The following is a 24,648-nucleotide window of genomic DNA, read 5'->3' as shown; positions in this document are numbered from 1 at the left end:
AATGGGATTTTCAAAAAAAATGTTAACCTCTGAAACTTGGTCGATCTTTACAGTTATTTAACTCGTATGTCATGTATAGCATCTTAATAAATAATAGGAAAAGAAATCAAGTAGATAATACTTGACTAAGACGGTATAGAAGAATAAAATATTCTTTTGAGGCCGGAAGATATTTTCGACTTCATTCATGCCTTTAGAATAAAGAAAAAACCTTTGATGAAGTATCTAGAATTAAGACTTACCTTTTTGGCAGAACAGTAGAAGAAAGAACTAAAATTTCACTAATTTATTTCACTAAAACGTAAGCTAATTTACATGATAGAAAATTCAATTTTGGTTTTCATATGTCATTCATTTTAATCTTGGATCCGATACTGTTTTCTCCTATTTATCTTTATTAACAACTAACTTGGCAACTCTTTGGTCCTCCCAGAACTCTTATTCTCAGCAATGAGCTGTTGACTATATTTTCCTTTCACATTTTCTGGGATAATCACTTGCATAGTAGCAAAATGTTGAACCAAGTTCCTTATATCATTAAGATGGATATTATATTTATTCGACAGATTTTCTTCGGTCCATTGTTTTGGATCTGAACTTCTTTCAGAGAGAAGAACTAATAGTTGCTTGATAGACAACTTTCCCGGTGAAACTTTTTCTGGAATCATGTATCCAAACTCAGGCTCGTCATATCGCTTAGTATCTCGAGGTCTTGTGTCATGATCTTGCTTATGACTTGAAGGAGACGTCTGGGAAAAATCAATAACTTAATGATATCTAATAAGTTTAAGTTCTTGTAACTAAGGAAATTTTATATCAGGATCTAGTGCTACAGATTCAAAATCTGAAAAGAAGAAACTATGAAAAATGTACCATTGATATTACTGCCCGACGCACTAAAATTTTGTCATTATAGCTGAACAAACATAATTTTCCCGCTATTTTTTTTTTTTTTTTTTTTGTCACGTACTCTATAATTTTTTTTTTAATCATGAATAAATAATCGTCATTTATTATTATTTCTTTTATTCTGAGAAAAATAAATGAGCTTCAAGGGACCCTGAACATTGTAATGCTTCATAGATTTCTGAAAAGTATAGTTTCCGTTTTTCCAGTAGGAACGGTCCTTTGGAACAATTTGGGGGAACTATTCTTTTCTGTGTGCACGTATGTTCTATTCGTATACAATTTATATGCTCAACCTAAATACCGCTAACGTAAACAAGATTGCCCAGCGATGGTCCGTTTTGAAGAAGAGTTGAATTCAGATCTAAATTGTTTTTAATTACGTATTTGCTGAAGGTATTCCGTTTTGTTTCTCATTATTTCTGTAAATAAATACGAATGAGCAAAGATTATTGTCTATGAAACGTTTAGGTGATAGTATGATATTAATGTATAACACCATCTAGCAGTCATTTTAAATGAGCAATACCCCCCTCCCCCTCTGGTCGAAGTGCTTAGTCACTCCTACCAAAAACGTTAGTTTTTATGGACAATATATCCACAAAATTTGTATATAAATGTCTAGTACTTTAAGTACCAGTACAAGTTGTATTTAAGCGAAACCCAAGCACTGGATTTTAGTGCTTGGATTTTAATTATGTACAACTTTCATGGAGTACGTAATATTTAACTAAAATAAAATAAGATATTTGAAGACCACAAGTGCCAAAGCATACTTCATCAAGCACTTTCTCAAGTGCATATTTGCTAATATCATGTTCACTTCGATTTTTGTCCATAGACGATGAAGAATCTTCGAACCAAAAAAAAGGAAACTGAATATACTGAAATCGGCGGATTATTTAAATTTCAAATAGACATTTAATTTGAAAAGTCGTCGTTTATTCTGCAGGGAAGGTTTAAAAACCATTCAAGGAACAAATGATCATGATAGAACCTCAAAGCTGCATGCAAAAACTTCCCAATCAAAGTCTCATTGGCCAATGTAAATGCAACAACAAAGTTTCACAAGTATCTAATGGTAAGTATTAGGGCTGATAGTATAACTTTTTTTATGAATACTTAAGAATATAAATTTCTCAGTATTAAACTTTTAGAATGTAAAAGGGCTAGGTATCGGTAATTGTAAAGACGACAAGTTTAGTCTCCTTTCAGGCGAAATTTTTCAAAAACTAAGGCTCTAAAGTATAGGCAGCCGAAGGGTGCACGTACTGCCCATGACCAACCAAAACGTAGGCCATCTGTGTGGCCTGCGCCACTCGTTGGAAATCACGGCTTTAGAGTAAAAAGCAGTGGTTGAAGAGACTAATGAAATAACTTCGGTTCGATCTAAATGTTTACTCTAAATCGTTCTAAGCTCTCTACTTTCATTTGAAAGCAGAACTTGTTTTTCTATTTCTTTTTGTTTTTCATACCACACCCCGGGTTACCGCATATATGAGAAGTGCTCAAAAGCTTCACTGGCCAAAATGTTTGTGGCGGGGGAGGATTTTACCGAATGGCTGGACATTTTTACTGAATGATTTGGGCGATACTGCTATCAAAACTAAGTAATTTTTGTATTTTTTTTTACCGATACTGATCTTTTTTCATTGATTTATACATATATTTTTCCATCAGCCCATTTCCACTATTGAAAAAATGAGCCGGCAAAATAGTGGTGCTTCGAGCCACTATTTTACAGACTCGAAATCTTTTATCGACTAGCTGAAACTATTGATGGGGGAGCGTCATTCTCCGTTAACGCCTGACGTCCTCGGAAGTACTACCGTCCATTACAACCCAAATCCTTACATCAGAATTTTGCAGAACAATGCTGCGGGAAAAAGAGCTCATTTAGAGTTTCTGCTTTTAGAAATCAAATACGATTGCTTAAAATAAACTACCGTCTCCGCAATTATAGGTAAGTTTTCCCCCCTTAGCCCCATACTGCACGCTTCATTTTATATTCATCCAAATATCTAATGAAAAGGAGTCAGAGGATAAATCATAATAATCTGAACATTTATACAATTCGTCTGAAGCATTTCTTATAAAAAGTCGGAAAATATGGTTATGGAGGCCGTGAATCCCCCTCTCCAAAAAAGGATCTGTTGACAAATCCCTCAGTAGATAGTTTGCAGCTATATGATGCTTTATAGTCTTTAGTTTTATTGGATAAACGGCCTGTAATAACGGAAGATTTGTATCGACTGCATGAATTTTTAGGAACGAAGGGTATGCTGCAAGCCAAAATGACCTTCGAGACTAAGAGGTAACATAGATACTTCTCAGTAGGGGCTTTCCCCAGGCCACTCAGCACGTCCCCAGGTGGCGGATAGGGGAACGCCCTACTGATAGGTAGGGTACCTTCATAGGAAGCGCGGGCCAAGGGGGACCTAGTCCCTGTGTGTCCATAATAGAAACTGGGGCACCCTCGCCCGGGGCTGAAAATACAGGCGGAGGATAAAGAAGGCCCTTCGAATGTACCCTCAGCAGAGCCCAGAGGCGTGTGGACACGTCCCGTGAGTTACAAACATTCTCCCAGCAATGTGTTGTATTGCATGGTGACATAGAACACCATCGTAGGATGATCCTCTATAAGAGGACAACTGTTCAGGTATGCATACGAATATAATATTTTATGTTACACATAAAATACTTCTGCCATAAGAAGAGAGCAACCGCCCAGCAGGATTACTCCAAAAACGTTTTTCTAAATGAAGAAGGATTAAAGTGTAAACTCTCCCTCTTTCTATACTTATAAGAAGGGTCACTGTAAGGTAGAAATTCGAACGTAAAAATATACTTATTGAGGCTTCAAGCGCCCCTTTGCCATCCACATAAAAATCCATGGACCCTCCTATGTGAGAGCTGTAGTGCAATAACATGACATGGTACATAATTTTATGGGGCCTATAATAAATATGCTCAGTTAAAAGAAGCTTTAAAATAATTGTCCATGTTAACCATTTTTTTAACCTGGACTTAGATTAACTTTCACAACCAATGCACCACTGTGGGGCATCACGGCCTCTGGTACTAGGTAACTCTATACATAGTTCACCCATATTTTTAAATCCATTACCTATCTCAGAACTTTCATTCGATTGTATTTCGGCCCTCTTGAATCGACATTGTTGTTTGGCACTACAAAATGGTATAGTTAACTATGGTATTAGTGTAATATAAGTATGGTATTAGTAAGTGTAATTTTTGACCTTTAATGCACTGCAAAGTGATTCTGTCACTCTCGGAAATCATGTTCTCCCTACGGTATCGGAGCTGATATATCTTGGTATTATGATTGCAGTAACAATCATTAAAACTAGACAAGCAATTGTTCAGCAAACAGCTACCGCCATTAAATGTGCTTATGCGTCTGTAGTGCCGAATCGCGGACGCTATTCCAGGAAATCTCTTGCCTCGGTTTATCGTTCAGTGTGCTTACCATACATAACCTAGCTCGCCGGTGCATCCCACATGCTATCAGTGCGAGACACTGGAAACATCAAAAATACAACTATAAATATGCAAAGTTTTTACTGTCCATGCCCAAGCGTTATAGGAATTCCTGCCTTGAAAAATATGGTCTTACAGAGCTATCCAAACAATGATTTAGCATTTGAAATAATTCAGTGCTAAAGGTTAAATTAGATAGACGACGTTTCTCACCTGCATTTATTTAAGTGTCGTATGTTTATCTTTTTAGAAGCTAGTTATTTTTTTTTTCTTTTTGTAGTGCGCTACTATAATCTATTTTTGTAGATGGTGGATGATTAAATGTTATTATTATTATTAAAAGAGCGCCACTTGCTTTGTATTTTGGCCTTCTTTGGACCAAAATTATTGTTTGACACCTCAAACGAGAGAGAGTGCCGCTTTGCTATGCCGCAGTCCTTTTTGCTACTTAAAAATGGCACTAGAAATAATTTTTATTTGAACAAGTTCTCTCCGGATATTCTGGGATGATCAATTCAATACAATCATCCTTGAAAAACAAAACAATAAACACGCATCCTTAATCATCCTTCAAGTAAAAAATGTAATAATTAGCATTTTTTATAGATATTGGATCGATTCCTCTGTAATTGAATTCTCAGATATAATGAATTTGATTATGTTCTTTTCATCAAGATCACTCCCTGATTGGAGGATGTTTGTCCATTTATTTTTAAATTAGACAGGCTCTCTCGGGTTGATAACTTCTTACTGGTAGTTTCAAATCTAATGAATTTTACGTATTTGAAAATGCAATAAAAAGCCTGTATTTTTATGTTGTATTGTTATTGTTGAGCCCTGGCTTTAGTTATTAGATAAATGTATCCCTGTGTATAAATCTCTTCTGTATAGAAATTGCATTCACCCAACTTTAAAGACATTGATATATCTTGGAATCTTGAATAATAATGGTAAAGATAACTTGTCTTTGCATTAATCCGTCCACGTGGCAAGAGCACGATTCTCAAAGCTAGTGAATTGATAATGAGGGTAACATTGGTCCATTCTATTCATCTTTTCCGTAATTTGTCGTCCCACGGGTCTGCGAAAGAGGCGACTTTACTTGTTTTATGATAAGACTTTTTATAGCAGTTCGAGTTTACAATGAATTGATGATAAGTTTATGATAAGTTTTAGTTAAAATTAAGTTTGAGTCTTTCGGGTCTGACAATCTGGTGAATAAAAGTGCTTTATATAGTCTAAGCCCGCTTTTGGTTATCCCCAAACCCTTTTAGATTGGGGAAGGGTCTTAGGTGAGTTCTTAGTATATGTTGAATATACTAAGTGGCATTCCGCCTGCTCATATCAATATTTGGTAGCACCAATCGAACTCATGTTTTTCGAAGATTTGGGCTAGTTTTAGCCTATAAACTCTACTAAAAATCATTCGTACTATTTTTTATTTTGGATATTCGTGGCAAGGGCACTATTTATTTAAACAGTTGTATTAAGGAATATTCTTGGCTGGAGCTTGCATAAATTATTTGTATTTGAAGAATTGCAGCAAGATTGTGAAAAAAGCAAGATTGGTTGTGGTTTTAAGGGCAAATTTATAGGATTTGTTAATTTGAATTAGTAGACTATATGATATAATCTTTAGGATCAGAGGTTAAAAGATTATTTTTGGTACGGCAAATTGGCAAAAATTTGTTTATGAGTTTGTTTCAAAGGTGAGGTAAACCTGTTCTTTCAGGTGTAATCTGACGGCGCAGAGACTTAATTGTAGCAAATTAGGAGAATCAGTTGTGTTGAGTAGCCAATATCTGGAGTAGATATTAGGTGTTGTGTCGCAAGATGGTTTCCCTGTGTGGTTTGTAGTCCAGCTAATCGATTAATATAATAATCGTGCGTTATTTTACTTTCGTTTTCCACTCCTATATCCCTTGTGATTTCACGCATCTGAAATTTGTTTCAAGCGAATTATATTGATATTCGCTACTTCAGTGTTAATATTCCGGGAAATTCAAGTCATTATTTAAGTGTGGCATTGCGTATCGCTGATAGTTCGCAATAATATATTGCGTATCGTCATATTTGTTGTGGGGAAATTATTGCACTGGCGGGATAAATTAACTAGGCTATATTATGGACAAATATTGTACATCTGATATTCAGTTGAGATTCTAATTACATTTTTAACGGAGCTAATGGCATTTGAGCAAAAAGATATCTAATTTCTGGATTGACGAAGAGACCACCTAGCTCTATGAGAGGTAGCTCATGCTCTCGCCGTATTACTCGGAAATCTAGCTTCGGAAAAGCTTTTACTGGAAATAGAAAAACAGATGCAATCAGTATGGAGGCTGATCACAGGGCGTATATGGGACACATCCAGGCCCATAGGGAGGCAGACAAGTGGGAAAAAAAGGCCCGTAGAGAGGCATATAAGAGAAAAATAGAGGCCCGTAGGGAGGCTGATAGAGAATATTACCAGAATTTTATGGAAAGCGTAGAACTAGTAAAAGCTCTTTGCCGAATTTCGGTAAGTGATCTTTGATTACCGGCGACTTATAGATCGTCGGATCACCAGGACAATTTTCCTAATGATGATTTCTAGAGACTGAGACGCGTCAAACTTAAACTCTAAAAATGATAAGACTTCAGTGACAGCGACGGTGGGTGTGGCATTCCGTATGAGAGTTTGAGAGACAAAAACGGCCAGGCTATCACGTCCAAGCGAGAAAGCACATGGGAGTGGGCGTGGCATTCTATAAGATCGTGGGGGAGATGGAAGTGGCCGGGCCATCCTGTCTAGAAAAAGAGACATGGAAGATTTCGGGTTCGAATGAAAATGCTTATGAAATACGTGTTTTCATATGTCACCAGTAAAAAAATAATAAACCTAAAACCTTGCATTAACAAGATGAGGCATCAATAAATAGGCAACTAGTTGGCCATACAAGGTTGAAAACAAATTTTGAGCACGTGCGTTCTCTCGAAAGGTTAGAGAAATTAGGCTTTAATATTACAAACCTAATGTGTGGTTTCAGTTCCCATTTAATGACAATTTGATTGTTTCCTCTGTAAAAAAAAAAGAACTAAAAGAGAGAAAAAAGCTGCAAAACAGAACTACAATTTAATATTTCAATCTGAGATAGCAGACACTATAGTCCATTCACATTTGACGATGATTTTTTTTTGATTGACTGAAAAATAGAGAAAAAGTAAAAGAAAAAAAGAAATGCAAAAAAAGACGTAATCCGAAGTCAGTCTACGCTGGCAGACAGCAATATATCAGGTGAATCATGTCTATTAGCTCAAAAATTCGACAACATAAAAGAACTTAAGGGGGATTAAGAGGTATCTGTCCTCTTAGCAAAATACAGGAATAATCGGGAGGATGAACTGAAAGGACTATAATGGGTTGTGGAAAAGTCGGCTTGCATTGAGGATATGGCTGGACTGGGAGAGTTTGAGATGGGGTTTGAGAACTGTACTATCAACTTTCTGATGCATTTGGCCTCAATTAATGGGGGGAGGATTCCCTTTGTTAACTCAGAGATGACAGTCAGTTCCTTCGATCTACAAAAGTTTAGTCAGTTGTCATTATCTTACGGAGGCATGGCCTTTCTAAACTATGTTTCCTTGGAGATACTCTCTCTCTCATCACCATTCATAACCTATTCCCCCAAATTTTTAACCTGTAACCCCATACCCTATTCTTACCCTCTGTTAGTACTGACATTAATTCTCACCGTAACGTCCCATATACCAGGGCTCCATTCTTGGTTTCTTTAAAAGGTAAATTCTAGAGGACGAGGAAGTTTGTTCTTTAATCATGCTACAAATCCCTGATAAGTGATGATCAAAACCCATAAGAGGGTTGTCCCTTTTTGGTTTTTCCATTTTGCATGTGGGTTGGTGGGTATATGAATTCCCCCTCAGGCCACTGAAAAATACTGAAAAATAGAGAAAAAGTAAAAGCAAAAAAGAAATGCAAAAAAAAAGACGTAATCTGAAGTCAGTCTACGCTGGCAGACAGCAATATATCAGGTGAATCATGTCTATTAGCTCAAAAATTCGACAACATAAAAGAACTTAAGGGGGATTAAGAGGTCTCTGTCCTCTTAGCAAAATACAGGGATAATCGGGAGGATGAACTGAAAGGACTATAATGGGTTGTGGAAAAGTTGGCTTGCATTGAGGATATGGCTGGACTGGGAGAGTTTGAGATGGGGTTTGAGAACTGTACTATCAACTTTCTGATGCATTTGGCCTCAATTAATAGGGGGAGGATTCCCTTTGTTAACTCAGAGATGACAGTCAGTTCCTTTGATCTACAAAAGTTTAGTCAGTTGTCATTATCTTACGGAGGCATGCCCTTTCTAAACTATGTTTCCTGGGAGATGCTCTCTCTCATCACCATTCATAACCTATTCCTCCAAACCTTTAACCTGTAGCCCCATACCCTATTCTTACCCTCTGTTGGTATTGACATTAATTCTCACCATAACTGTCCCATGGTGGAGACCCAGAAGATTTTACTTCATTTTGCATTGAGTATCAAATTCCCCTTACTCCAGTCATCCCAGAGACACTACGTAACGTCCCATATACCAGGGCTCCATTCTTGGTTTCTCTAAAAGGTAAATTCTAGAGCACACAAATGGTATATTTCCGCTTTGGTCTATAAAAAATCCCCCTTCGCGTTGGTCGTTTCGGCCATTTTTTTTTTTTTTCAACCCAACCACCAATCATAGTTAACATTAAGAAGTGGCTCTAGCTGAGTCAAAATTGTAGTTGTGAGACAGAAAATGGCAGAAATTTACACGATTTTGTGGCGAAATTTCTTTTGTTCTTAAAAAAGGGCACTTTTCCTTTAAGATTCCGTTCAGATGATCCCTTTCATGATAATCTGTAACTATTCAGTCAGTGTGATAACCCCTATGAAAAAAGAAAGAAGGGAAAAACCTGTACAAGAAAAATTTGTGTTCAATTTGCCACCCTAGATTTCGAAAACTACCTTTTTTGGTATTTTCATTGAACATACGTCTTTTTTCGCATCTTCATTAGAAAAAAATCGAAAAAACAGTATTACCCCCTCCCCCCTAATTTTCGTGAATTGGAAAAAGATTAAGACTGAACACTGAACAAGACTTCTTTACAAAATCAAACAAATTACATTTATGACAGGGAAGTGCATAAGTCACAATGGACATGCAACTCAAGATTGATGAATAAATAAAGCATAGCAGATTCATAGATCTTAGTTTCATAACTTCGTGAAAAACATAAAATAAAAACAGCAGATCAGCCGTGGTTTAGTTTTCGTATTTGGAAAACAATCGAGTAGTTGACTTTTTTCTTGTATTAGGTGACACTTACATGTTGTTGCCGTTGTGTTATTTATCTAAATGTTCATTTTTTTTTCTTATTTATTTCTCTGGTCTTTGTATGTTATTGTAAATGGATTTTCAAATAAATGAACAACCAAGAAAATGGACATTTGTTACAAAAGTTCAAAGGTAAAAACCAAAAAAAAAAGTTACTATCCGAAATTCAAACATACAAATGCGTCAAACGAAATTATAGGCAGCCACCTCTCGTATTCCAAGAGTCCTGGGTCAGCCCATGCAGAACATGGTCGGTGATTTTTAAACATAATTTTACTGATTCGTAGTAATAAAGAAAGAACTAAGGGAAGTTAACTTTTGCACAAATTTATGTAGTGGTATTCCCATGTAAAATGATTGAACACAATTATTTAAATTGAGTTTCTGACCATTATTACTATCCTTGATCTGTTTGAAAACTGCCAATTCGCGTCCCAAAGAATGGCATTCAGAACACTCTCCCAATCTCTCCAAATTCTAGCCTACAAATGCGTCGAGAAAAAGTATAGACAACGGCCTCTCGCCTTCCAAAAATCCTGGATCCACCACTACATAATCTCCTGGCCGTGCCACTGCCGGCTGGTATTTATCAGAAAATGTACCTCATTTTAAAAATTTTAATAAACAATTGAAGAACCTCAGCATGATCACCCCCATCATCATGGACAGGCTTCAAATGTTTAGCGTAATTATAAAAAAAAATTCAAAAGGAGAAACTTTAGAGCTTTAAGTTCTCACCTATGTATAAATGTGATCGTATTATCCAAGTAAGTGTGACAACATAAGCAAAGTATCACATGATGCATTATTTTGAGTCGGTTATCAACATTTACAAAAATTTTTGAATTAGATACCCAAATTTAAACACATTTTTACACAAAGATGTGGTTTATAAGAATTGAAGATACCTTCATTTCCTGAGTACTAATAAGTATGTTCTTTGCCATTTCTGATACTTTTGCATCTTTTTTTGTATCTTCTTTAAAAGCATCTTCTGATTCTAAAAAAAGAAAAACAATGTCATGTTATCAAAAATTGTCCATCAGTGCACAAAAAAAAAAAAAAAAAAAAAAATCAAGTTTCAAACAGGAAAAAATATCATTGGGCTGCATATTCCTCTATTGGCTTCCATGCCTTCTCTTCTAACGAAATTCTTAACATGTATTGCTTTATTTACGCAGAACGAATAGTGGAGTATAAAGAAAACACCGCTGACCCAGAAGCATCCAAGGATTTTGCTTATCAAAGATTTAAGAAAAAATAATGGAAATCTTTTTCACAGGACAAGTAGTTTGACCTTGCCATTATGGAAATCTTTTTCACAGGACAAGTGGTTTTACCGTGCCATTTTTCTACTAATTAAGCTGAATACTGAACAAACGAATGCTTTTTAACACATTAAACACATATCCCTGGCTAAAACCTACGAACCCACAGCCTTTTTCCACTGATTACCTGTGCTGTCATCTATGTGTCAAAATTGGTTACATTCATGTTTTTGACCTGGCTGGGTAATTGTTTTGGCACATAATGACAAATAAATTTATATATTTTGGCTTAAAGAGAACCTTCCGACTAAAATCAAATTCTAAAGCATTTCAAAGTAATGCTTATTAATAAAAAAATAAAACTTTTCTGATGGACATTTTGACAAAACAGTATTTTGCTAGTGAAGGACGACTTGGCCGATTGATGGAATCCCCCGAAGCCCCCCCCCCCGGGGGCTTCGGGGGATTAAGTCATCCTAAAAGACATAGTTATCACATTTTCGACCATACTAAGCAAAATGGCTATCTCAAAATTTTGATCGGGTGACTTTGGGGAAAAAATGAGCTTGGGAGGGGGCCTAGTTGCCCTCCATTTTTCTTGTCATTTAAAAAGGGTAATAGAACTTTAAATTTCCGTTCCAATGAGCCCTCCCATGATATTCTAGGACCACTGGGTCAATACGATTACCCCTGGAAAAAAAAACAAAAAGAAATAAACACGCATGTGTGATCTTTCTTCTGGCAAAAAATGGAAAATTCCACATTTTTGTAGATAGGAGCCTGAAACCTCTACAGTAGGGTTCCCTGATACGCTGAATATGATGGCGGGATTTTCATTAAGGTTCTATAACTTTTAGGGGGTATTTTCCCCTTTTTTCAAAAATAAACCAAATTTTCTCAGGCGCGTAACTTTTGATGGGTAAGATTAAACTTGATGAAACTTGCATATTTGAAATCACAATAAAATCTGATTCTTTTGATGCGTCTATTGGTATCAAAATTCCGTTTTTTAGACTTTCGGTTACGAACTGTTTTGGTACCGCGAACTGTTTGATGCGTTAGAAAAAAACTCTGTCTCATAAGAAAAATTTGTTGTTAGGCTGATTCAGGAATGATAGCTATTATTCCAATTCAACTTAATAGTAGAAGTTTACTGCGGAAACAAATGTAGGGGAATTTTCAAACGACCTGGAAACGCTAATAAGTCTCTTTTTTCTTTTTTATTTCTCCACTAATAATACGGTGCTAGAACATCATAGAGAGCTGTTTAAAGTAATTTGGAATCTAATACACATATATACGCGCTTTTTATATTTTCGTCATGACATAGCCCTCATAATATGCCTTATGACACCAAAATATGATTTTAGTGTCATTTTTGGAGTTTAAAAGGCTTGAAACCAGAAAAGATCTACTGCTGAAATTCCCGCAATGGGAAAACTTTAAACTGGTGTATAAAATCACTCTCTTTAATACTACCCTTCCCAGTCCGCTTTGCAAGGTGAAAATGTAAAACAAATGAAAAAACTAGTAAGTGAGAAGAAAAATCGTTCAATTACAAAGCTAAATCGGTTATTGACCAGAATCTATTTATTTTCATATTAAACACTAAAATTAATTAAGAAATAAATTCTTGGGTATTACAAAAAGTGCTTGATATTCGGACGCACATTTTTTCGTTGAATGAGGGTCCAGTTGCAAGAAAGTTCAGTTACATGGGTTAATAAATAAAAGTTCAGGTGGGAAAAGGTCCTTTTATTGGACAGTGAAAGCAGATATTTAAAAATACGGGTATTTCGGCCACTGGTGTATGTGGTCAAAATGTGCAGATTATTTAATATCTGTTTTCACTATCTAATAAAATGACGTATCCCCATTTGAACTTTTATTCTTCATCATAGAAAGGCAATGTGGTCTTAAAAAAGATCAGGGTATTATGTCTAAAATTACATGGGCTCACTAGAAACTAGGTTCAGTTTCGCAAAGGTTGAGCTACACACAGCTGATATTTGATATGGTCATTTCCTATAATTTCTACTTGTTTTGGGCTTCATTTATTCTTTTATAGTAATTTTGGGTCCTTTAAATTTGAATTATTATCGGGCTTCATTTCTGCTGGTCTAAATTTAAATGTAGATCATTACTTTTGCTCCAAAAACGTCTTTTCCAGATTTTTTTTTTTTTAATTAGTATGTATTCGTTTTTTATTGCCAAAGTTTTATTATTGATCAGTGTGATGAATATTTCTCCAGCTTTTCACGTCTTCGGCGTAAGAATTCAAACATCCGATTCTGATCTATTAGTCCTAATTACTTTCTCTTAATTTATTTCAACATCCCCTCAGCATTCCCTGAAATTTTCAACTAAATTCCATTAGTCATTCCTGAGATATTGCCGATATGCCCTTCAGGCAACCGAGATACTCATAGTATCTTTTGATTGAGTCCAACATTCGCTTCAATATTCTCAGAAAGTTTCAAATTAATACCTTCAACTGTTCATGAGATATTCCACACACCATTTTAACAAACTAGATGAACGTTGTGTCTTTTGATTTACTTCAACAGCCCATGAAAGTTTCAAAACTAAATACCATTAGGCAATCCTGACATGTTGCAGGTTATGCCTCTAAGGATGCAATGCCCCTCCCAGCCCCCAGGGCAAGGATGGTAAATTATGTAATTTACCCTTTGTCAAATGCAGGATTTATTGTTAGGAAAAGAGGGAATGTTAGATTCTGGGAGTGTTTGAAAAGGCTAAGGCAAAATTTCTGAAAATGTTGAGGGACATATAAACTAAATCAAAAGATAATATATGCATCTAGTTTATCAAAAAGGCTTTTCTGCAATATCTCTAAAATCACAGAAGGTATTAAATTCAAACTTTCAGGGCATGTTTGGGGGGGGGTGAAAAGTGGTCAGAAGGCAACCTGTTCTTCTCCCATGCTGTGTTTGGCTACAATCCCCCCAAAGACATCTGATCAAAATTTTGGAATAGCCATCTTGTTCAAAATGGTAGAAAAGTCAAAAGATTGTGCCTCCAGGGGTGACAAAACCCCCATTGTATATGTTGTACATTGTATAAGTTGCCCAAATATTTATATATAAGGTTGGTTATTGATAAAAGGGGGAATGTTTGATCCTGAGTCTCTAAAATGTCTAAGGGTACTAAGGTAACACTTTTAGAAAATGATGAAGAGGTGTCAAACAAAATCAAACACACTATATACAGGAGGGCTGTCAAAAGGGCACAATAGTAATATCTAAGAAATTACTAAGGGAAAGTTTAATATCATGTTGAGAGGGAGGTCAAAACAGGAACAGAGAACAACCAGTCCCTCTCCTCCCACCCTTTTATATTCCCCCCTTTACACAGATAGAAATCTTAAAAAGCCATTTTATTCAATATAGTCAAAACGTTTAATAACTATGTCTACATGAATACCATGCCCCCACAGGTCCCTGGCCAGGATTCAGAATAATGCTATTTGTCCATTTTTAACATGTAGGAATATTTGGGAAAAGGAGAACGTTTAGTCCTAAGTGTGTCCAAAAAGACTAAGGGTATTGGGGTAAAATTTGGGGGAATGTATCAAATCAAAAGACACTATCTGCATCCAAGTTATCAAAAAGCATAACTGCAATACCTTAGGAATGGGTAAGGGTGCTGATCTGAAACTTTTAGGGCCTCTACTACAACTACTACAGCTGCAAATGTGATTAGTTGTGATTGCAACTGTGACTACTTCCAACTCTGACTGCTTGCAACTGCTAGTACATCTACTTGTGACGAATTTCAGGGAGTTTTGAAGGGGGTTTTGAACAAAATAAAAAATAATATGTGCATAGTGATTTTCAAAAATATACATCAGCAATATGTCAGGAACAGCTGAAGGCATTAAGTTGAAACTTTTAGGGCATGTTGAACAGGGCATGAACTTTCAGGGAATGCTGAGGGAAGTGTTAAACTAAATCAAAAGACACTGTGTGCATCCAGGGTATCAAAAGGGTATGTCTGCAATATCTTAGGAGTGGCTAACAGTCAGAAAATTCAATCAAAGATACTATGTACATCTTGTTTGTCAGAATGGCATATCTGAAATATCCCAGGAACAGCTGCAATAAATAAAAAAGACACTAATTAGAGCTATTAAATTAGAATAGGATATTTTAACTCCTACACCAGAGACATGACAAACTGGAGAAGTATTCATTACCTTTACCAATAACAAAACTTTGTTGATCAAAAACAAACAAAACTTAATAAGAAAATTAGAGAGTCATATTAAACATAAGTCCAGCAGACATAAATTCTTATGATAATTCAAAATGACCAGAAATTGCTATTAAGACAAAATGAAACCAAAAACAAACAGAAATAAGCAATCATAGCCAACACAGAGATATCAGGTACTAATATAGATGAATAAATAAATCTTAAAATAAGTAAAATCAAACTGAATATTCAAATCAAACTTAAAACAAACAAAAATTATAGCAAACAGGAGTTTGGCTACTGCCCTTTCCTCCATTTCCTAACTGCACAAGTCTAAAGCCTGTTGCATCATTTGCACTTTACTGAAAACACTACATTACAAATATTTACTTTTATATTTACAGCATTGAAAAATAAACTAACAGTGAAATAAAACCTTGAATTGCTGAGTTTCCAGGAATTAATATCGTTATATATTAAATATTCAGTCCATTTTCATTAGTTCTTCCCAGTCTTCTTGATTATTAAATAATAATAAAAAAGATTTTTTAACTGAAAGTAAGGAGCGACATTAAAACTTAAACCGAACAGAAATTATTGCGTATATGAAAGGGGCTGTCCCCTCCTCAACGCCTCGCTCTTTACACTAAAGTGTTTTATTGTTTTAAAAAACGAAGTTGTGAGACAGAGTCAAACTTTAGCGTAAAGAGAGAGGCGTTGAGGAGGGAACAGCCCCTTTCACATACGGAATAATTTCTGTTCGTTTTAACTTTAAATGTCGCTCCTTACTTTCAGTTAAAAAAAACTTTTTTTTTATTTAATTTCTGAATGTTTTTGAATCAATGCAGCTTTGATTTTGGTTCACCGTACATGAGTAATTAAAACGACATTCACATATTAATTTTCCCTTTTTTTGGCTAAATGGCTTTCACGAAATTTTGTTCTGACGTAACTTACGAATTAACTTACGCAACGAATTTCTATATTCGTATGTTTTTATTACGTATATTAGGGAGTTCGCTCCCTATTCAATGCCTCACTTTTTACGCTAAAGTTCGAATTTTGTTCGAATCACAAACCCCTGAGTCACAAAGGTTGGTTAATTAGAATAGATAGATCTTTTGAAAGTACTAAAAAAAAATTTAGCGTAAAGAGCGAGGTATTGAATAGGGGGCGATCCCCTTCATATACGTAATCATTTCTGTTCGTTTTAAGTTTTATTGTTGCTCCTTACTTTCAGTTGAAAAAAACTTGATTTTTTATTTAATTTCTGATCTTAGTATGCTGAACAAAATGGCTATCTCAAAATTTTGATTGGCTGACTTCTGGAAAAAAATTAGTGCGGGAGGGGGACCAGTTGCCCTCCATTTTTTAGGGTCACTTAAAAAGGGCACTAGAACTTTTAATTTCCGTTCGAATGAGCCCTCTCACGATATTCTAGGACTACTGGATCGATATGATCATCCCTGGGAAAATAAGAAAAACAAAACAAACAAATAAACATGCATCCGTAATATTTCTTCTAGAAAAAAATACAAAATTCCACATTTTTGCAGATAGGAGCTTAAAACTTCTATAGTAGGGTTCTCTGATACGCTAAATCTGATGGTGTGTTTTTCATTAAAGTTCCTTGACTTTTAGGGGTTGTTTCCCCCTTTTTTAGAAAATAAGGCAAAAGACTAAACTTGATGAAACTTATATATTTGAAATAAGCATAAAAATGTGATGGTATCAAAATTTCGTTTTTAAGAGTTTCGGTTACTATTGAGCCGGGTCACTCCTTATTTACAGTTCGTTACCACAAACTGTTAGATTACAGTGATTTTCTATATATATACATATATATTTTCTTGTCAATGTTTTGAAAAATAAAAGCATAGTGTTCAAGATACATAGTTTTCAATAAAATGCAAATTATACAGCAGGCTTAACACTTTTATAGTTAGGGCAGGTGGAAAAGTGCAGTAGCCAAACTCCTGTTTGCAGTAAATTTTGTTTGTTTTAGGTCTGATTTGGATATTCAATCTCAATTAGCCTAGGCTACTTGTTTTAAGATTTATTTATTCATGAATATTTGTTCAAGTTATCTCTATGTTTGCTATGATTGTTCATTTTAATTTCTGGTTGTTTTGGCTTTGAAATATTATAGGAATTTGTTTCTGCTGTTCTTAAGTTTAATATGGTTCTTTACTTTTCTTTGAAAAACATCTTATTCAGAAATAATCTTTTCATTAATATTTGAAAATAGCTAAACTAGGAGAATGAAACTTTCTGAAATCTTTAGCCACAATAATGCGTAAATTTAAGTTTCCTTAATTAATTTACTTGCTCAAGAATGAACGCACCACTTGATTTGTCAATTCTCTTTGCCACCCGTTGATGTTTTGCAGTCATCTATTCCACATGCAAGGACTATTTATAATCAAATCTGATAAACTTAATAATATGTAAATCTTACAAATTCATTTGTAAAGCAAAGTTACTAATTCATTCTGAATGAATTTTAACACAAACAAAATTAACTCACTGCTTTATACAAAAATTTTTATTATTTTGGCCACAATTCTGTCTCAGCCCCCCATGCGAATGTGGAGCAGGATATACCCCTAAGCTGTAGGCTATACAAAAATGTGCTGATTTAATGAGTTGTGATTTTTTTTCCTTTTTTGCTTATTTCTTATAAACAGTTGACCCCTAGTATCAAATAAAGTCAATTCAAAAAAAAAAAAAAATTAGCGAATGATGAAGCTCTAGTGCAAAACCTAAAGGAAGCATGTTAATAAAACAAAAGTAGAACCATCAGATTCTATATTTTTGGGTCTTTCTAAATATCATGGTTGCTTTTCTGGCAATACACCACCCCCCCTCCCCATGATTGTCCTGGATACAGCCATAGAGTAAATTAAATTAAAAAAAAAAGTTTTTTAAACTGAAAGTAAGGAGCAACATTAAAACTGAAAACAAACAGAAAATATTCCACATTTAAAAGGGGATGTCCCCTCCTCAACGCCTCGCTCTTTACGCTGAATTTCTTTATTGTTTTAAAAAATAGAGTTGTGAGAAAGAGTCTAACTTTAGCGTAAAGAGCGAGGCATTGAGGAGGGGACAGCCCCTTTAAAATACAGAATAATTTCTGTTTCCTTTTCAGTTTTAATGTTGCTCCTTACTTTCAGTTAAAAAAAACTTTTTTTTAATTCAATTTTTGACCGTTTTTGAATTAATACAGGTTTTGATTTTGGCTCACCGTACATGAATAATTAAAACAAAATTTGCATATTAATTTTAATTTATTTGGTTAAATGGCTTTCTCAAAAGTTGTTTTACGAACGTTTTTATTATTAATAAATATATGTAACTTACGAATTAACCTACATAACGAACTTCTATATTCATATATTTTTAATACGTATATTAGGGGGTTCGCCTCATAGTCAATACCTCACTCTTTACGCTAAATTTCGAATTTTGTTCCAATTCTTTAGAAATGACCCCTTAATCACAAAGACCATTAATTAGAAAAAACTCTTATGAAATTACTAAAAAAAATCTTTGGCTTAAAGAGCAAGGTATTGACTAGGGAGAAAACCCAATCATATATGTAATAATTTCTGTTTGTTTTAAGTTTTTTCTGTTTGTTCTAATTTAATTTCTGATTGTTTTTTTTTTTTAAATAATGCTGGGAAATCCGGCACCCCCTTCATAGCAATGTCCCTTCCTCCATTGAAAGATCCTCCCATGTAAACCCCGCCCCCCCCTCCCACTACCAGAAAAAATCCCCCTGAAGACGTCTGTATACTTCCCAATAACCAATACTGTATGTAAACATTGGGTAAAGTTCATAACTTTCAGTCCTTTCCCTGGGGACTTTGGGGGATTAAGTGATCCTAAAAGACATATTTATTATATTTTCAACCATGATGAAAAAAATCGCTATTGCAAAATTTTGATCACGTGACTTTGGGAAAAAATGAGCGTCAGAGGTGGCCTAGTTGCCTTCCATTGTTTTATTCACTTGAAAAGGGCACTAGAACTTTTAATTTCCGTTTTAATGAGCCCTCCCATGATATTCTAGGACCACTGGGTCAATACGATTACCCCTGGGGAAAAAAAATAAATAAATAAACACACATCCATGATCTTTCTTCTGGCAAAAAATACAAAATTCCACATTTTTGCAGATAGGAGCTTGAAACCTCTACAGTAGGGGTCTCTGATACGCTGAATTTGACGGTGTTATTTTCATTAAGTTTCTATAACTTTTAGCGGGTCTTTCGCCCTTTTTTCGAAAATCAGGAAAATTTTCTCAGGCGCGTAACTTTTGATGGGTAAAACTAAACTAGATGAAACTTATATATTGGAAATCAGCATTAAAATCTGATTCTTTTGATGCGTCTATTGGTATCAAAATTCCGTTTTTTTAGAGTTTCAGTTACTATTGAGCTGGGTTACTCCTTACTTACAGCTTGTTACCATGTTGAAAATACAAAAACTAAAAGAAAACACTAAAATAAGGAAATCCTTACATAAAACATAGAATATAATGGTACTACTTTTATCTTATTAGCATATTTTCTTCTGAAGAGGTCAATTACAAAGTATTTATCCTAAGTTCTAATCATCCAAAGTAGAAATCCACAAGCCATCATACAAGCACTTCAAAATAGGCAAGCCACAAAAGCTTTTGAACTTTGCTAAGTAAAATAAAAAAAAAATAGTTTCTATTCTGATGATATTTAGTGTCTTGAGAAAGTTGCTGATGAAAACATAGCATGCACATAGAAAACAGGCTATTTTATAATGAATTACATCATGTGAGGAGTTTTCTCCAATTTTTACCTGCCTTTAGCTTCTCAAGAGCCTCAACAGAACTTGGATGTTTTGGTGCTATGGCTGGCTTTTCTTGACTAATAGCTTTTACAATTCTATACTCAGTAGAAAGAGTCTTGGTGACAGTGTTTTTTGCTTTAGTTGCAATAATACCCATCTTGTAGATGCCAAAATTTTGAAAATTTTGCTATCATACATGACATTTATGTCTTTTCATACATAGGGTGTAAGAAGTTATCATTAAGCAATTTTGAACAGTTTGTTCTGGTTTTATAAAATATATATTATGTTATCTTAGTGATGAATGTAGGTCTGCTAGTCTCATTTTTGAAGTCCCCCAGCATTTGATTATGGTGATTGGTTTCAAATTTGAACTAATAGTTGCATGGAATTCTGATTTTACTTGTGGAAGGGTGGTTCCTAATAGCAGTCAATAAAGCTTTGACTAAGTATCATGGTGGCTTTTCTGAGAGTGCAACTATCCTCCCTCCCCCCCCCCCTGATGGTCTAAGATATGACCCTAGGAATATACAAATAAAAGAAAATGTTAGAACAATAAAATTTAGGCTACTTTATAAAATGCAGCACATTTGAAAAAATCTGATTATTATGTTGTTGTTTTTTTCCATAGTTATCTATTTTCAAAGTAATTTCAAATAATATTTATATTCAAAATTCTCTTGTTCTCAGTCAATTAAAACTAAATTTAGTCAAGTTGACAATGCAGAAACCATTTTAACAAGGGAGAGTAACAATATCACAAGATTCAACATAATGAAGCAATATATCATTAAGGCTATAATTTGAACAATCAAGGGGGGGGGGGTACATAAACAAAAAAAACTGATATTTGGGAAGAGCATAAAATATAGGATCTAATGCACTAAATACAAGCACTTCAAAATAGGCAAGCCACAAAAGCTTAGGAATTTTGCTAAGTAAAATTAAAAAATAAGTTCCATTCTGAGGATAGTTAGTGTCTTGAAAAAGTTGCTGATGAAAATGTAGCATGCATGTAGAAAACAGGCTATTTTATAATCAATTACATCATTTGAGAAGTTTTCTCCAATTTTTACCAACCTTCAATTTAAACACAAATAAAATTAACTCACTGCTTTGTCCAAAAATGGTTATCATTGGCATCACAATTCTATCCCAGCCCCTCATCCTAATGTGGAGCAAGATATACCCTAAGCTGTATATAAAAGTGTGCTGATTTACTGAGTTGTGAATTTTTTCCTTTTTTGCTTATTTCTTATAAACAGTTGACCCCTAGTACCAAATAAAGTCAATTCAAAAAAAAATAATTAGTGAATGATGAAGCTCTAGTGCAAAACCTAAAGGAAGCATGTTAATAAAACAAAAGTAGAACCATCAGATTCTATGTTTTAGGCTCTTTCTAAATATCATGGTTGCTTTTCTGACAATAAACCTCTCATCCCCCCCCCTCCCCATGATGGTCCTGGATACAGCCTTAGAATAAATGCAAAACTAAAAGAAAACACTAAAATGAGGAAATCCTTAGTTTATAGCATGCAGAATGTTTCTATTAATCAGATTATCATAGTTCTTTCCATTCTTATCTATAGGCCTACTGCTTAATAATATTCAATTTCTTCAAGACCAAAGAAAGGATAAGGTTTATATTAACAGACTAATCAGATAGATAAAGAAAAAACATACCACTAGCATCAGAATTTCATCCTGAGTCCAAATATAACACTCATTTCTATTGCAAATTATTTTCAAAATTACTTCTAAGCTTTGTTAAGTTTCTTCAATTTTACCCCCAACCCCCCTAATGTGCAAATATATATTTTACCTTCAACCCCCCTAATGTGCAAATATATACCCCCAATCCCCCTAATGTGCAAATATATAGCCCAAATTATATATTTCAAATGCATTCTGCTGCCTGTCACTGTTTTTCTAGTTCTTGTTTTGTCACAGTTCATTGAATTTACAGGTATATGGGCTGAAACAAGAGGGAATTTGCAACAGAAATGAGTGTTATATTTGGACTCAGGATGAAATTCTGATGCTAGTGGTATGTCTTTATCTATCTGATTAGTCTTTTAATATAAACCTTATCCCAAAGAAAAATATCCCTTTTTTGAACATAACCAATATTGACATCAAAGTTTAATAAAGTATTTGGTGGCTGGCCTCTTCAGAAGGAAACATACTAAACAAACAAAAATACTACATTAGACTCCTTATTTTAAGCTGCTTTTAAGTATCATGGTGGCTTTTCTGAGAGTGCACCCTATCCTCCCCTCCCCCCTGCCCTGATGGTCTAAGATATGGCCCTAGAAATATAAAAATTAAAAAAGATGCTAGAATAATGAAATTTACTTCATAAAATGCAGCACATTTCAAAACATCTTTTGAACTTTGCTAAGTAAAATTACAAAATAATTTCTATTCTGATGATATTCAGTGTCTTGGGAAAGTTGCAGATGAAAATGTAGTATGCACATAGAAAACAGGCTATTTTATAGGCCTAATGAATTACATCATGTGAGAAGTTTTCTCCAATTTTTACCTGCCTTTAGCTTCTCTAGAGCCTCAACAGAACTTGGATGTTTCGGTGCAATGGTTGGCTTTTCTTCACTAACAGCTTTTGCAATTCTATACTCAGTAGAAAGAGTCTTGGTGACAGTGTTTTTTGCTTTAGTTGCAATAATACCCATCTTGCAGATGCCGAAATTTTGAAAATTTTGCTATCAAACATGGCATCTACGTCTTTTCGTACACAGAGTGTAAGAAGTTATCATTAAGCAATTTTGAACAGTTCGTTCTGGTTTTAAAAAAATATATATATTACGTTATCTAGGTGATGAACTTAAGTCTGCTAGTCTCATTTGCGTGGTCCCCCAGCATTTTTATTATGGTGATCGGTTTCAAATTTGAGCTAATAGTTGGGTGGCATTCTCATTTTACTCTTGGAAGGGTGATTCCTAATAGCAGTCAATAAAGCTTTGACTAACCGCATTCAACTCAAACCCCTTGCGATTCAACACCCACTTAACTCAAATCTTATTTAAATCCACCCTCATTTGAATTACCCTCATTAAAATCAAGTCCCGTTCAGCCCGATCCCATCGAACTCAACCCTCATTCAACTCAACTATTGTCCAACTTAACCCCTGTGCAATTAAACCCTCATTAAAGTCGACCTTCAAATTAATCCCGCTTGACTCAAAATTCATTTAAATTTTAAATTGGCCTATGAATAATTTTAAAATCACGCTGACTAGAGGCTAAAAATTTGTGTCTTGCTTCGATCGGAGCACAGTAGACAGAATATAGCAGTATGATCATTCTCTATCTCTCCCATTATAAAAACCAGGACTGGGGTGCGAGTGGAAAGAAACAGGCTAAACAAGCTAAGGCAGAAAGAAGTGGGAGGAGCTTTTTGTTCACGATGACCAGAAATGATCTGCGATAAGCTTACTGGTATATTCAGAAACAGGCTAAACAAGCTAAGGCAGAAAGAAGTGGGAGGAGCTTTTTGTTCACGATGACCAGAAATGATCTGTGATAAGCTTACTGTCTATAAACTGTGGATCGGAGTTTCCAATTTATATTCCAAGGCCCTAAACATCAGATCAGATCTGATGTCTTAATAATTCTACAGGGTTTAAGATTTAAGTGCAGTCAACCTCTTTAAAGTGGATGCAAATTGCTCTAAGTAGCCTAAGTTAAGTAGCATAAGTTACGGAATTTTACTTGGGTCTCTTCACAATAGGCCCGTTTTTTAGCACTAAGATCTTACATCTTTCTTCAAAGATTATATACCCAAATCCAAGTGCTCTAATTAGCCAGTAAATTTCTACCAAATCATATTATTGACTTACGCATAAAGTGAATATACCACTCAATGCCTTTTTTTATGCTGATTACAAATATAATAATCATTTCTATTGGAAATGAATTTCAGCCCCTCCCCTATATATACCAATTCTGGGTATATATATCTACAATCTAACCTAGGTTATGTATGCCAATTCAGGGTATATATTTCTACAACCTAACCCTGAATTGGCATATATAGGGGGGGGCTGAAATTCGTTTCTTATAGAAATGATTATTATATTTGTAATCAGCATAAAAAAAGGCATCAAATGGTGTATTCACTTTATTCCTAACTCAATAATATGATTTGGTAGAAATTTACCAATTAGCCCAGGGTAGCAGAAACATTGGCTACTAAATTTATGACAAGCAGAAAGTGTTAGACCAATTTTAGTAAGAATATTTTACATGCATGACTCATAGACTCAACTTTATTAAACTTGACACACAAACAGGAAGTAGATTAAAATACAAACATTGATTTCTCTTAGTTGTTAGTGATTCAACACCTGGTAATGGCTTCCTCATAACTTTGACAAATTAACTGAGTCATCTGCAGGGTGCCAAAAACAGAAAAGTTACTAATAGCACTCATGATCCTATAAGTTAAAATGTTATATTTGAGTAAGAGATCCTTAAACTCCCCTGTTTTCAGATGGTGAATGATTGTAATAATTAGTACTATAGGGTGTTATGCAAAT

At 34.7% G+C, this 24,648-nt stretch overlaps 1 protein-coding gene across 1 annotated transcript; it reads right to left on the bottom strand.

The window, feature by feature from the left end:
• Positions 1 to 271: 271 nt before the first annotated feature.
• LOC148955293 (NADH dehydrogenase [ubiquinone] 1 alpha subcomplex assembly factor 4) lies at positions 272 to 22,796 on the bottom strand. Its single transcript, XM_089101371.1, has 3 exons — positions 22,635 to 22,796; positions 10,688 to 10,779; positions 272 to 749 (listed from the first exon to the last, which is right to left on the bottom strand). The coding sequence occupies exons 1-3, from the start codon at positions 22,780 to 22,782 to the stop codon at positions 405 to 407; spliced, it is 585 nt and encodes a 194-aa protein (XP_088957497.1). The 5' UTR covers positions 22,783 to 22,796; the 3' UTR covers positions 272 to 404.
• Between the last annotated feature and the right edge of the window lie 1,852 nt (positions 22,797 to 24,648).

This window comes from Artemia sp. Qi Xiang Cuo, chromosome 2 (assembly GCF_049724085.1).
Source record: "Artemia sp. Qi Xiang Cuo chromosome 2, ASM4972408v1, whole genome shotgun sequence".
NCBI classification, from domain to species: Eukaryota; Metazoa; Arthropoda; class Branchiopoda; order Anostraca; family Artemiidae; genus Artemia; species Artemia sp. Qi Xiang Cuo.
Note: the sequence above shows the minus strand (reverse complement) of the source record. Positions and strands in the feature narration are given on the sequence as shown.

What these genes read in the sequence shown, in the direction of transcription:
- LOC148955293 (XM_089101371.1), bottom strand. Translation starts at nt 22,782, where the DNA reads ATGGGTATTATTGCAACTAAAGCAAAAAACACTGTCACCAAGACTCTT. An exon ending in TCTAGAGAAGCTAAAGGCAG is followed by an intron (nt 10,780 to 22,634) that starts GTAAAAATTGGA and finishes TTCTTTTTTTAG; the next exon opens with AATCAGAAGATGCTTTTAAA. An exon ending in TTAGTACTCAGGAAATGAAG is followed by an intron (nt 750 to 10,687) that starts GTATCTTCAATT and finishes GATTTTTCCCAG; the next exon opens with ACGTCTCCTTCAAGTCATAA.